The following is a 15,872-nucleotide window of genomic DNA, read 5'->3' on the forward strand; positions in this document are numbered from 1 at the left end:
AGTTAAACATAAGAGTTGCAAATAGATGAAAGGTAAAATGAATAAATTAATATAAAATTAATAAATTGAGGTATTATTAATAAATAAAATAAACATCGACAAATGTAGCATAAAATTTATAAGTTAATATTAAGTATATAATATAAAATTTGTTAATCAACATTAAGTGTAAAATAAAATATAATTTTTAAAAATTGAATATAATATTTATAAATGAAAGATAAAATAAGTAAATTAATATAAATTAATGTATTATTAGTAAACAAAATAAAAATGTGTAAATATAATTTAAAACTTATAAATTAATAGTAACTATAAAATAAAACATAAATTAGGAAATTGAAACAAAAGGCTTGTAAGGAAAAGTTAAAACAAGTAAATTATTATAAAACTGATAAATTGATGTACTGTTAGTAAATAAAATAAAATCTTAGAAATATAATATAAAACTAATAAATCAACGTTTAGTGTAAAATAAAACATAAATTTTGAAAATGAAACATAAGACTTATAAAATAAGTAAATTAATATAAAACTTGTAAATTAATAAATTAATAGTAAACAAAACAAAAACTTGCAAATATAACATAAAATTAGTAAATCAACACTAATCGTAAAATAACACATAAATTTAAGAAATAAAATATAAAACTTGTAAAAAGAAGGTAAAACAAGTAAATTTTTATAAAGCTGGTAACTTGATGTATTACTGATAAATAAAACGAAAACATACAAATATAATATAAAACAAGTAAATCAATATTAAGTGCAAAATGAAACATAAATTTTGTAGATTATACCTAAAACTTATGAATAAAAGGTACAATAAATTAATTAATATATGAGTTACTGTAAAAATAAAAACTAGTTATAATGTTTGTTACCTTATATATTTATTGATTTTTATTTAAATTAAATAATACTAGTTTTGTATTTTTATAGTACATGTGATGTTTTTATTAAGGATGAAATTTATTCTCAAAATTAGATTTTGCAAGATGAGGTTATTTTACATATTTCTACACTTCTTCAACAACAACCCTAAATGGTTTCTAATAAGTACAAATAAAATGTTTGAAACTACATGAATTATGCATAAGACTCAAAATTAGATTTAACTTTACTGATATATCATATATGTGTCTAGTAATATAAGAATATTTTTTTATTATTTTGTTTTTGCTTGATCCATATCAAGATAAATAATTGTGCTTAATTAACGTGTGTAATAAATATATATTATTATAGAAAATGGAAAAAAAAAGTATACAAATGTCCTATAATAAATATAGAATTTATAGTTAAACCAATTCAATAAAAATTATTTCACTTTTTTCAATATAATTTTTTTGTTTAATTACTGAGTAATTTTTTTTTTAATTAAAGAAAATATTTTTTGTAAATGAATAAAATATTTTTTACTAAAATTCTATAGGAACAATGTTAATTTTTTAAATAATTAATAATCTTATATGAATTTACTGGTTTTACTTTGCATTTACTGGTTTTATATATAATTTACAATATTTATGTTTATCAAGGCATTGGTGCCGTAATTTTCATTACGACATTATAGACTTTTCTGTGGTGAAGTAAATATTGCATTTTATAATTATTTACTTACATGTAAATATCATTAAACCAAGGGAAATTATTATTCGTCCACCCTAAGATTACATCGTTATCAAAATTACTACAAAACTTTGACAGTGTATCAGCCGTCCACCCTTAGATGACAAAACATATCTCCCAACCACCATTCCGTCAACTGCCGTTTACAAGCGCTGACGTCATAAGGGTAATATGGTCTTTTAAGATAGAAGCAGCTATGGGAAAATATGACATGTCAGCCATTTACCAGACGACTGAATGTTTTATTGGACGACACGTCGTTTCATCCATGCAAAACGACGTCGTTTTAAGGGGAAAAAAGAACGACGACGTTTCACATTGGCGCATCAAAAAGCTTCATTGCAGCCACGCACCCAATTTGTTCCTTCATCGAGAGATAACTTGCACGCATACCAGCCATTCCTACTTATTTTTGTTCCCTTTTCACCAAATACGTTCAATATTTAACCATCAAACAAGTGTAGCTGACATCTGTGGAGGTTGAATTGGAGTTTGAATCAAAGCGTAAGCTGATAACGCTTGAAGACAACAAGTGAAGGATCGAGTTGTTAGGTATGTTCATATATGATACTTATTTCTTGCAATGCATCTATTATTTAATCAATAGATGTAAGAACTTGTAAGAAATTATTTGAATTTGTCATTTTTTAACTAATGTTAAAAACCCTAGACTGTAGAAACTAACGAAATGGTGAGGAAAGTTTTGTATGTTAATTGAAGTCCTTTTTGCTGTAGAATCTCGTTTATTTCCTATTTTTGTTTTTGAAAAAGCTTGAGTTTTGATTTAATTAGGTTATTCTTTGTTGCATTTGATATGACATTATATGTCTCCAATGGAGTTAGTGATTCATTTTAAAGGAGAAAAACGTTGTGTAGGTTTGATTTACCCTGAAAGTTATTCTGTTGATAAAATAAGGGTTGAAGCATTAAAGATAGCAAGAGTACATGGGTTAAACGAAGCTGGACAAATCTTGTTAACTGTTATGAATCCAGATAACAAAGCGAAGGTTGTGTTGGATTCCGATTTTGGGTTAAACAGATTATTCGGGATTCATAACTCAATGGACTTAAACACATTTGAAGTTGAAGTGGTGCCAGTGTTATACCCTCAATATCCAGATTCTCCATTACTGCAATCGTTGATGTTTAACTTAGGGATACATTTGCCTTCAGAAGCTATAACTACATTGAATGATCAGTTTAATAGAGCAGAGCATCAGAGTACTTCCAAAGTTAGGCATCCAACTAAAGATGAAGATGACTTGTTATCAAATTGGTCAGGTAAGAGATTAGACAATGGTGATGATGATGAGGTGATGGTGAGGAACCTACTGTGCCTGCTGAAGATGATGGCGAAGAGGGTGATGGTGAACAACCACCACCTACTGTTTCTGTTGATGATACCGCGCCTGTAGAGGACAGTGATGGCAATGAGGGAAACCAACATGACAGTGATAGCGATGCAGATATTTTTTTGGATGATGATTCTAGGGAGTTCCAAATGGTTGTTAATTCTTCAGATGAAGACATGAATTTAGGCAGTGTGTAGTTTAGAAATTATTTAGAAAAGCATGAGTATAAGTTAGATGCTGATGGAGTACATAGGCTTAGGGTGGGTGATGTGTTAAGGGATGTAAGTCATTTCAGAGAAGTGCTGCATGAGGTGATGGTTAGGAAAGAGTTCAACATTAACATCAAATACAGTGAACTGAGGAGATATTATGCAACTTGTAAAGAGCCTGGTTGTCCATGGTTTGTTAATGGTGCGAGATTGAATGACCGAAATGGATTTTGGTTGCGAGGATACCACAAAAAGCATGAGTGCATGCTTACTAAGAAATATGTGAAGGTGACTTCTACATGGATTGCTGAAATGATAAAAGGGCATGTTACTATTGATGCTAATGTCAAGATATCTCTTCTTAGGACTTATATACAGGAAAAAATTAGATTGAAGATTGAGAAGCTAACAATGTATAGGGCTAGAGAAAAAGCAAGGGTTTTGGTGAACGGTGATCATTCTAAAGGCTATGAGAAGCTATTTCAGTATGCTGCAACCATTCATCAGGCTGATCCAGGAGCTATTTGCAAGGTGTTATGCGATGCAGTAAGTTATCCAGAGAATGTTTATTTAAAAGATTCTTTGTTGCATTTCTTGCACAAAAGAATGATTTCCTCAATGGTTGCCGACCCTTCACTGGAATTGATGGCTGCCACTTGAAGGGGAAATATGTAGGAGTGTTATTGGCTGCTATTGCTACAGATGCTAACAAAGGGATTGTCCCATTGGCTGTATGTGTGTGCGAAATTGAAAATACTGAAACATGGACCTGGTTTCTTGAACATTTGCACAACTATTTAAATGATGGAAGGCAGGTCACATTCATTAGTGACAGGCAAAAGAGACCGTTGAATGCGATTCCAAACACATGGCCTTCTGCCTATCATAGGGCATGTTGTAGGCATGTGTATGCTAACTTTGCTAAAGACCATGCTGGTGCCAAGTTGCGGAATCCTTTTTGGAGGGCAGCTAAGAGCAGTAACAGGCACGACTTTAATGAGGCAATGACATTGATTAAGGAAGAAAAGATAGCGGCTTATAATTGGCTGGAAAGAGAAATGCAAGGGTACACTTGGTCTATGCATGCATGTGACAGAAATTGTAAAGTTGAGAGAACTGACAATAATGCATCTGAGTGTTTCAACAGCTGGATTTTGCCTTATAGAGATAGGCCTGTGCTATCGATGCTTGAGGAGATTAGGTGTAGACTTATGAAAAGATTTACAAAGAGAAAAAATGAAGCAAAAGCTTAGGCAAAATCTGTTGCTCCGAGAATTTATAAAGAGCTGGATACATCTTACAAGAAAAGAGAGAAAATGAACGTGCACCCTTCGGGAGACTTGAATTTTCAAGTCATGGATAAATCTTATTATCCAGCTAGGAAGTTTGTTGTGAAATTAGAGGACAGAACATGTGACTGTGGGTATTGGGAAATTGCCGGTTTACCTTGCTCTCATGCCATGGCTTGCATAAGTTATGCGAGACACGAAATTGAGGAGTACATACCATTTTGCTTCACCAAGCAAGCTTACATTAATACGTACTCGGTTATGTTTAGTCCAATTCCTGATGAGCGTACATGGGACCGTGGTGAAAGGCCACTAATTGATCCCCCAATTGTGCAAAAAAAGATTGGGAGGCCAAAGAAATGTAGGAAGAGAGCAGCAACTGAACCTCAGAAACGCAGCAGGAGATTCTTTGTCAATTGTTCAGTTTGTGGTGGCTCCAACCACAATGTAAGATCTTGTCCATTGAGGCCTTCTGTTGCACGGGCAGCACGAGCAAGGAGTACTAATTCTCAAGTATATTGTTTATATTGTTTTCATTGTTATTTAACATAATAGTCATTGCATTTTTCTAAAGGTCACGCTAACTAAGCATGCTGATCAGCAGTATGCAAATGCTTAACTTGACTGTTTATATTATTTACAGTTCTCAGCTGGAAATGCTTCAGCCCAGCCAGCAAGTTTTTCAAGCCAACCAGCAACTCCTTCAGCCGAGCCAGCAAGTTTTTCAAGCTAACCAGCAACTCTTTCAGCCCAGCTAGCAAGTTTTTCAAGCCAACCAACAACTCTTTCAGGCCAGCCAGCAAGTCTTTCAGGCCAGCCATCTCAGCAGACAGTACAAGCAAGTGGTCCAGGCGAGGGCTCCAATATTGGATAAAAAAAAAGAACAAATAAAAGTACTACTGCGGTTGCTGGAACAACCAGAAAAAGAGGTTGAGTTTCATTAATTTGTTTTAATATATAATTCACAGTTCATAATGCATACATAAGAGTTTGATTAATTTTTTCTTTTGTAATTTAGGAAGGAAAAGGAAAACAGATGTCAACACATCCCAAGCTAACCAATTCCAGAATCCATCACAGTCGTCAACTGTAACATGTGCTTTAAAATGAGTTTGATACTCAATTTGTTGGGAACAAGTCATCAATTTCAGTTTCTTAAACACTTATGTTGGTTATGTTATTTCATTTTGTCAATTTTAGATTCCTAAACTCTTATGTTGGTTATGTTATTTCATTTTGTCAATTTCAGATTCCTAAACTCTTATGTTGGTTATGTTATTTCATTTTGTCAATTTCAGTTTCCTAAACTTAACTATGCTCTTGCATGAGCTAAACCATGTTTTGGATTTTTATTGAACAATAATTTGAAGAAGATATGTTATTTGCACGATTTTGATGTTAATTAATTACACTATCACTGTTTCAATTGATTATTGACAACATTATTGTTAAGGATATATTTTGTTAGGAACATTACATGAGCTAAACCATTACTGTTGAAACTTTTTTACAAGCCATATTACTTTTTCATTAAGACAATTACAAATACACACACCAGTAGAATTAAGATATATTTAAGCCTTCCTTCAATGAGTTTCAGCCTCTTTTTTATTTTCATCACATCATCATTTAGCTTCAGGTTTTGCTCGTATGCCATCTCATCATTAGTAGTCGGATATATGAGAGATTCCGTAGTGAACCATTCCCAAAAATCACAGTGCTTCACTCCACAATGCTTCCACCTGCATGACCAAAACAGTGCATTAGGATTTTGCAATGTAGTTGACACCATGGCCACTGCTTGCACGCCACACTTGCAATATTTTGGCTGACATTTCACTTTTTTATATCTTTTAAATCCACTGACACTAGAACTTGATACTTCACTGGAGGCCATTTTCAAGGAAATGTACTGCTGATTTGTTGTTGTTGAGGAGTAGCTAATTTTTGCTTTCTTTTAATGAGTGTGTGTTGTTGTTGTTGAGGAGGAGTATCTAATTTGGGTTCCTTCAATGAGGTGTGTGCTGATTTGTTGTTGTTGAGGAGTTGCTAATTTTTACTTGCTTTCAATGAGGTTTGTGCTGCTGTTTTTGGCTCATTATATAGCCAAAATTGTTACCGTTGTTAAGTCCAACGGCTACATTTGGCATTGTTTCATCTTTGGGGCAGTTTTGCCTTTTTAACATTAATTTCATGCTTAAGGGCAATATCGTCATTTTATTTCAATTCTGTTAAGTTGTAAACGGCAGTTGACGGAATAGTGGTTGGGAGATATGTTTTGTTATCTAAGGGTGGACGGCTGATACACTGTCAAAGTTTTGTAGTAATTTTGATAACAATGTAATCTTAGGGTGGACGAATGATAATTTCCCTTAAACCAAAGCTTCAAGCACGTGAAAATTGTGAGTACATTCGCAGAAGGTTAAACTTCAATTTACTCCCTTATTTTAAAAGACAATCTACTATTTACCTCAAAAATATAAAAACATCAATTTATCTATTTTATTATTAAAAAAAAAATTATCAACACTCTTTTCGTTTGTCCTAATCTTTTGAACGAAAATGAAAGTAAAGTGAAGATTATCATTCTACCCGAAGATGAATCGAAATTGACCCTTGACAAAAATATGAGTAATTACCTTGAGTTTCTTCACCAGCGGGTAGAGTCTTTGGCCAAGAATATCTTTCCTTTCATCAGGGGAAGTAGCAACAAGCATGCTGCTCAAATTTTCATTGGAAGCAGCAGCTCTGTGATTCCCATTTGTCAGGTTGTTGGCAGCAGCTTGCCCGGCCCTCTACAATAATGGTCATGTGAATTAAAGAAACATTTTGTTTAAAGAGCAAATGGAAAATACAATTCATTGAGTATCAAGCCGGGGGTGGGAGGGTTGGGGGGCGGTGTGTAGCAAAAAGAAAAACCACAAATACCGGCTGAGAGATTGGATAATTGTAAGAAGGCTTCTGTAGATTTGATAGCATAAGTGGCATTGGAAAATTAGCATGCCCATTCATCATTGCTCCTCTATATTGCGTTACAGAATCAGGAGCCTGTAACAAAAAATTATTAATCCCAAAGTTAAGCAGAAGCGCAACAATTCCAAACACAGCCTAAACTTGATCTTACGTTACCATTAGAAACAAAGGAGAAGGAGGAGGAGGAGAAAATCCATTAGGAATCATGCCACCATGTCTGAAGTCTGGTGCTTGATACACTTGTAATGCACGTTGATAAAGAGTCGGATGCACAGGAAAAATGGTGCTAGCAAGTCCTGGCCCTTGCTTTGCATACATTATTCGTAGGTACGAAGTTCTTTCTCGCTTTGTTTGAGCAATGGCCATACAATGGCTTTTGATGAAACAGGATGCCATTTAGAGTGTTTATGGCTCGATTGGCTTCATCAGGATTGGAGAAACACACAAATCCGAACCCTTTGCTAATACCTCTGTCAGTTCTCATGATTTTAACAGAGCTGATAGTGCCACACTGGCTAAAGTATTGTTTCAATTCAATTTCGTCAACCTCATCATTTATGTTCTTCACATACAAATTTTTATCTTACAATTGACAAACATCTTGATTTTAGCAGGATTTAACAAACGAAAATAACGATATTAATTAAGAGAGCAAATAACGAAAAAAACCTTGTATAATTCAGCACGCTCTTTGCGCATTCTCTCAAATTGAGCGCGTAAAATTGCCTTTCGTTCAGCTTTCTTCTGTGCCCTTGCTACATACAAAACTTTTGAGCCTACGTATGTACAAATATAGCATGATCGATCAGAAGTTAGGGTAAGAAACGTAGTGTAATTTATCAAGTTAGAAAATTTTAATTAATTACCAAGTGTTGTTCAGTGCATTGTGTCTTTGGCTCTTTTAACATCATCTGGATTTTCAAAATTCACAAAACCAAAACCCTTAGATGTCCCGTTAGCATCTTTTGAGATAACCAAACTTGTTATTTTTCCAAACTCGGAGAATTTCTCCACCAAAATCTCCTCAGTCATATCATCATCTAAATTCTTGACGTACAGGTTGTTAAATGAAGAACCTTCTTGAATCCTGTCAGCCCTTCTGATGAATGGACCAACATAGCTGCCAATTAATGCCAGTGAACATTACTAATGTGACAGATCGTCAAAAAAAAAAATTAAATAAATTAGCATATATACAAAGATGGCACATACAGCTCCATTCTTTCAACGGTAGCACCTTGAAGCTTTTCAATAGCATCGAGTGCAGATTCTGGCGTTGAGTATTGGACAAAGCCATAGCCTTTGCTTTTCCCTTCTTGAGACACAACAACCTTGGAGGACTGAATGTCTCCGAATTTGGAAAATATTTGATGGAGCTTCAAATTGTCTATTGTACTAGCCAAGTTCTGCCAAGTATCACTACTAGAATTATGGTCATCTGCGACCAATAAATTCGTCGCAGAAAATATCAAATTCGTCACAAAAAATAATTTGCAACCAAAAAATTATGGTCGCAAGTTGGTCACATTAGGTCTGTCGAGGAAAAGTATCCGCGACCACTTCATAAGTTGGTCACAGAAAATAACTTTTCGCGATGAAAAAAATGGTCGCAAAATATAATTTCACTTTGCCTCCGTTACTTTTTTGCAACCAATTATTTCGTCACGGATTTAGAATTTTTTGCGACCATACTCAAATTGGTTGCAAAAAATTTAAATATAATAATTATGTTTTAATTATAATTTATTTAATTTTTCTTTAATAATTAAGACAATTATAACCAACTTCATGAAAGTAGAAAAATTAAATTAAAAGTTATTATTGATAAAAAATACACAAATTTTTGCGAATGAAATTACATTATTTAGAACAATTACATAATTGTAACACTTGGAACAATTACATAATGATCTTCAAATAACATTGTAATATTTGGAACAACTATATTTATTCATAAATTTCTTGATTTTCTTCACCTCTTTGTATATGATCTTCAATATTTAATTTCTACAAAAAAAAAGCACAAAGGTTAGTTAACTTCTACACATGATAATTAAATAAAATTATGTAACAAAAAAATAAAAACGTTTGTAACGAAAATAAGCTAGGAAGATAGAGTGAGAACAAGGGAATGAGAATTATAAGAGTGAGATAACTTAGAGATAAAAATGAAAGAGAGAAGAATAACACAAATATATATAACATGCTAGTCTTTTGCAACCACGTTTAAATTTGGTCGCAAAAACTTGTTCAAATTGAGTTTAATTGTATAAGGCGGTTCAATTTCCTCCAAAATATTTCATTTTTAGCGACCAAATAATGATTTGTCGCAAAAAGTATTATAAATATCTTTTTATTATTTGGTTGGCGGTAGATTACCCGCCAAAATCTTTCGACTTTTTGCGACAACTTGAAATGGGTCGCAAAGAGTAGATATTTTGAGACGAAAATTTAGTTTTGTCACAAAAAAGAAGTTACACATTATTTTTGTCACTTTCTTTTTTGCGACGAAATCTTGAAGTGGTCGCTGAAAGTGTAGAATTTGTGACGAAAATGTTTTTGGTCGCAAATAAATTAAAAAGTAAATATAATTGGCAAATACTTTTGCGACGAAAATTGTGTTTGGTCGCAAAAAGTGAGTTTATGTGATGAACTTAATTTTGGTTACAGAAAAACAAGACATTTAGCGACGAGATTGCCTATGGTCGTAAAAAGTGACATTCTGTGACAAAAATTATATTGTCACAGAAAATATGGTCGCGAAAGAATATAATTCTTGTAGTGTATATATATGCATAATTATAGGAAACAACAGACAAAATGATGATCAGCTAACTAAATGTTTTCATATCCCATGAAAACTTTTTGTAATTAATTACCTTAACGAACGCATTGCCAATTCCACTCAATCTGGCTTCAGAATTGGGTGTCGACCACATTACTCTAATTGCTTTACCATTCAGTATTGTATGATTCAATGCCTCTATAGCCTTTGTTGCTGATAAAAAAAAAAAAAAAAGTTAAAGACCTTCATTGGGAATATATTTCAATTGTTATGAATGTAAGCCAGCAAATCATTTCGAATTTAATTAGGAGAACAGTGTCGTAATCTTTAGCGTATGCATGCATGCCCCATGTAAGGGCTTTGGCATATTGTCGCTGTTGACCAAGTCCCAAACTTGTAGCCCTAACTCTGATGAGCATAATTTATATACATATTTTATCTTTAATTATATAATTACTAATTATTTTTATTTGTTATTTTTAATTAATTGAATTATTTTATTACATACGGAATTAATTGGAGATTATGGATGAAAAGTACGTAAAGAATAACAATTGGACAATATTAAAGATCAAATCAATTTATGAAAGTAATTAAGGAGATGTGCAAGAAATTCTGTTCGAAGAAACCGAAGCCAATAAATTGAACATCCATGCTCGTGCAAACAAAGAAGGGACCTGTCTACCTTACAGATTCTGTAACATAACAAAGCTTTTAATTAAGCCTTTGAATGGAAAGTCAAAATAGAATAAAGGAAGGAAACCAATAGCTTTTGACTTTTATTGTTTTCAATTACGTGGCAGGCTTAGAGCTTTAGCTTGTAAGAGTTGGTTTAGTTATTAGAATCACAATAGGATTCGGTGGCCAAGCAATATAAAAGGGAGTTTTGCTTTTGAATTAAAGGCTGGACGGAAACGAAAGGGAGGACGCGAGACAGAGAATAGAGGGTAGCGGCAGCAGCACTTCGGCTTTTCACGGCTGGTATTATTTATTTTGTTGCTCACAAGTCATAATTTAAGTATGTCTAACTAATTTTTTTTTTATTGAGGTTAAGGATGAAACCATATTCAATGAAATAATTATTTTTTTATTTAATTAATTCCCTATATATATTCTTTGACGATTATGTTTTTTATTTCACATGATTAGTTGGATGTTATTAGTATCTTTTCATCAATTCTGTCATGCATTGTTGATTGTTAGGATTAATATTCGATTAAATCTATGCTTGGATCTATAAAGTTTATACATGGTTATCTTTGATTCTATATTTTTCATTAAATTATTTACATAGAGTGCTTAGGAAAACTTTGACTCTTTGTTATTCAATATGTTTACATGAGATTCTTAGATATCATACTATTAAGGAGAAAAAGAACTTACATTAGATTAATTTTAATTGAGTTTAATTGTTATATTCATGAGATGATATAGATTGATTTCGAGTTGTCACTCTAAAATTGGGGATTAATTAATAATTAGGTAATTACTAGTTGAATAGTGGTGGATTATGAAACATTGGTAATTTTTGTCTTATTGAAATCTCATTTACTTTAATTATTTTCTTAGTTTAATTTCTCTTAAAAATTCAAATTGCTCAACTAGGTTAGGATTAATATTAATTTTAGATTTAAATTAGACTTTTCAATTTATAACAATCCATGTGGGATCGATCTCGTTGCCACTATTCTATCTCTAAATTCGTGCGCTTGCGAGTATATTAAAATTTTCACAACAAACTCTAATTAACATTTGCTGAAACTAGGGTTTAGTCAAGTTGTTTTCGAGTAATTTTATTAACTAATTAATCATGGCTCTAGTTCAAATTATGGGAAAGACAGATGGCTAAAGAATAGATTTGTGTACGTTCTTTTTCCCGTATTATGGAATTATCTGCAATAATTCTCTATATACAACAAAGAGTTTTACACATAGAACCAAAAGTACATATTTGATTCAATTAATTTCACGTAGGTAGTTAAAATAGTTTTAGGAAACTTTGTGTATATAAATTATGAACATGCATGCACGTACCACATTGAAAGGAATGAAAGTTGGCGTAGCCATAGCAGAGTGAACGTCGATGAAAGCTGTCAACGCAGAGCAGAGCCGAAACAAATCCTTCGAGTTTGGAGTAGGTCTGAATGAGCTGTTGTTCTGTGACTGTGGAGTCGAGGTCTCCAACGTACAACGAGAACAGTGTCCCTGGAATTGCGGAGTCCTTATTATTAAGAGCACGAAGAACCAACAAAGTGTTGGCTCCACTGGCAATGGAGTCCCCTTAAGTGGCTTGACTGTGTTTGTTCCCCAGTTCGAGTTGCAGGGAAGTCGCCTTTGTTGGGAGAACATGTGCCTCCCGGTTCGAGCGGAGACTTCTAGTCTGGGTTGTGGTACGGGCTTAAAGGTGCCTCCCACAGTTGGGGCCCTCCCCAGGATACCTCGTGATTAATATAAAAAAAAATTAAGAGCACGAAGAGAAACTTCCATGTTTAATGAATGAATCAATATCAGAGATGACTCAAGATTAATTGCTTGAGTTCATCAGAGAAACAAACTATATGTATGGTTAATTATTTATTAACAACATGATTAAGAAGTTGTGTTAACGTGTGATTCATTTCCTCGTTAGGAATTAGCTTTCTTGTTGAATTCTGATTTTATTATTGAGGAAACGACCGTAAGGGCGTGCCAAGCTTATGCCCACGCATTGGCGGAATGCCGAAGCTACTCTCTCTCTCTCTATACATATATGTAATATGAATCACTGGGATTGCGCCCCCACTGAATGTCGAACCACATAAAATCTATCTATTAATTGGTTAAAAGAAATATTTAATTAATTGATAAATTAATAGATATAGAGTGTAGTTACTATATACACATTTAAGGTATTAAAAATCGTTGTATTTCATCAATCTAATCAATTGAATATGAATTAATTCAGGAAATATACTTTAAACTAACTTAAATAGAAATTCGTTATACTTGCAATTTGAGAATTCAACCTCAAAATTTTTTATATTTTGTAAGAAAAATTATAAATGAGATTAAACTAAATTTAAATTTTTTTAAGGAAAAAAAAGGTAACAATTGAGTTATATTTCATTTTGACAAAATGATGTTCAATTATATATGTAATTTTGACAAATTATTAAGTTATGATATGAATGGGACTATGGAATTTACATACAAGGATTTTCGGAAAAGTTTTATCTTATACACTTATTGAAATATTTAGCCTATTAGCCTAGGGGCTCATTTGGAATTGCCTTTTAGAAGTTCAACAGTGATTTTGAATAGCTCAAAGCTAGTTTTGTTGTTTGGAAATTTTTTTTAGAAATCACTTTTAGTAAAATTAATCACCCATCCTATAGTAAATTTCAAAAAGTAGGAAAAAAATAGTTTTTCAAAATATGATTTTGAGAAACACTTTACTATTTAATACAATTCTATACATATTCTCATGTATATTATAAAAATCTAAAATTATTTTTATTAATTAGGAAATAAAGTACTTAAAGTCTTAAATTTAAAAAGGTTATTATTATTACCAATTATATTGAGATAACAAAATAAAAAATAAAATTAATTATTGTAATCATCAGTTTTTGTATGTACACAATAAAAATTATATATATATATATATATATATATGTTTAAATAAATTTTATTTGATATTATGTCCAACTCGGTCATTTATTTTCTTACAACAGTTTAATAATAAGATTTATCGAACACATGAGACTGCATTTTAAACTCACAACACTTTTAAAAATAAATTTCACCAATTATTTAACTGAATCTTTTTACAACTAATTATTTCTATAGTTTATCTAGCAATAATTATTTGAAAAGATACAACATTACTAAACCGGCCCTAATTTGGGACCATAAAAAATTATTATATAATAGTGGTTATTAATTTTTACTGAGGTTATACTGTATGTATATCCCCTTGAATTTGAACTCTTAGGTGGTGGTTGGCTGGGAGGAGAGAATGGGGGAGAGAAAAAATAATTTAAATTCTATTTTTATTTCTATTGTTTGGTTGGACAAAATATTTAAGAATTTAATTTCCATTAGAATTTAATATTTATCATAATATAGAATTTAAATTCCACACCAAGGATTGAAGAATTTAAATTCCTCTTATGTTGGAAACCACAGCCTCCAAAATTACCCTTCAATTTTTTAACTTGTTTAATGGCATTAATAATTAATAATTTATTATTTATAAATTTATTTTATCAATTTAGTATTATAAATAATTCTATATTAATTAAATTTAATGAATGATTTAAGAAACTTAATAAAATAAATAAAGTTATTTATTTATTTAATATAAAATATAGAAATATAAATTAACCGTCGTCAAATCTCCACCGGACAGTCATCGGAACGTGGCTGAAACTCTGTTAGAAAGCTGTCGGACCGCCGTTGACCGTCGTTGGAAAGTCATCGGAACTCCACCGGACAGTCCCCAGACTGTTATTGTATGACCGTCGTTGGACCGCCGTTTCATTATATATATATATATAGAATAATAATATAGCCACAAACTCTTGTACAAATTTATTTTGTACAAACTGATTTGGTATGATAAAATTGGTTGAATTAAATATTTCCTGACCCACATGATCTATTTTTATTATTTTTTATTTTCATTCAACCAATGAATTAATGTTAAATCAGTTTGTACAAGAGTTTGTGGCTATATCATCACTCATATATAATAATAATAATAATAAATAAATAAATAATGAATTGTTTTAGGACCTTTTGACATTAAAAAAATTTGGTATTGATATTAAATTAAATTTCATTACTAATACAGATAATTTAATATTTAAGACAAATGATAAATTTGTCTAAAGAAAAAAATTGTAATTCCTTTCCTTATCAAATTTTATTTCAAACCAAACAATGAAATTTAATTTCACTATTCTCCTCCACTCCTTTCTTCTCCCTTCCCCTCCATTCCATTCTTTTTCTCTACTCCCCTTTCTTCAAACCAAATATGGTCTTAATCTCTCGCTTCCAACTTGGCTAGCAATCCTTTGACGACATTTTAAAACTTAAACATACAGGCTTGCAAGATTAATCAATTTTCTAGTAAATTTATAGCTATGTCAATTTTCTAATAATTTATTCATTGCATATTTTTTTGCTTATGTTTTAAGTTTTAACACTAACAAAAACGAATATAATTTTAGACAAGTAACACATGTTGTATTTCTTAGCGTAAGAAGACGAGAATCAATTTTGTTGCATCTGTAGATTTATACTGACAATTCAAAATTAGGAACTATTCTGAACCGATAATGGCGAACATTTAAAAAAGGAAATTATTTTCTAGTCCAACACTACAAGTAGAAATGCTAAATTCATTTTTCATGTTCATATGGTGATAAGCCATATCGTTTTAGTGAGAAAACTTATCCAAAATATTAGAGGAAACTAAATAAGATACAAGTATTGTAACTATGAACACCATGGAGAATTTGAGATAAAATTGCGTGAACTCTAAAATTGTACAATTCATTTCTTGATAAAAATAATGGCAAAGACAGTGACATTACTTCATTCAAAATAATTTTGTTAATAACCTTTTCTCTTAGTGAAAGAGATCAAA

General features: G+C 31.6%; 1 protein-coding gene across 1 annotated transcript; it reads left to right on the top strand.

Moving 5' to 3' along the window:
- Nucleotides 1-3,298: 3,298 nt before the first annotated feature.
- On the top strand, nucleotides 3,299-4,446 carry LOC112096461. The gene is made up of 2 exons (XM_024179908.1): nucleotides 3,299-3,739; nucleotides 3,799-4,446. Exons 1-2 carry the CDS (start codon nucleotides 3,299-3,301, stop codon nucleotides 4,444-4,446), a joined length of 1,089 nt encoding a protein of 362 aa, XP_024035676.1.
- The last annotated feature ends 11,426 nt before the right edge of the window (nucleotides 4,447-15,872 follow it).

This window comes from Citrus clementina, unplaced genomic scaffold (genome assembly GCF_000493195.1).
Source record: "Citrus clementina cultivar Clemenules unplaced genomic scaffold, Citrus_clementina_v1.0 scaffold_8, whole genome shotgun sequence".
Lineage (NCBI taxonomy): Eukaryota > Viridiplantae > Streptophyta > Magnoliopsida > Sapindales > Rutaceae > Citrus > Citrus x clementina.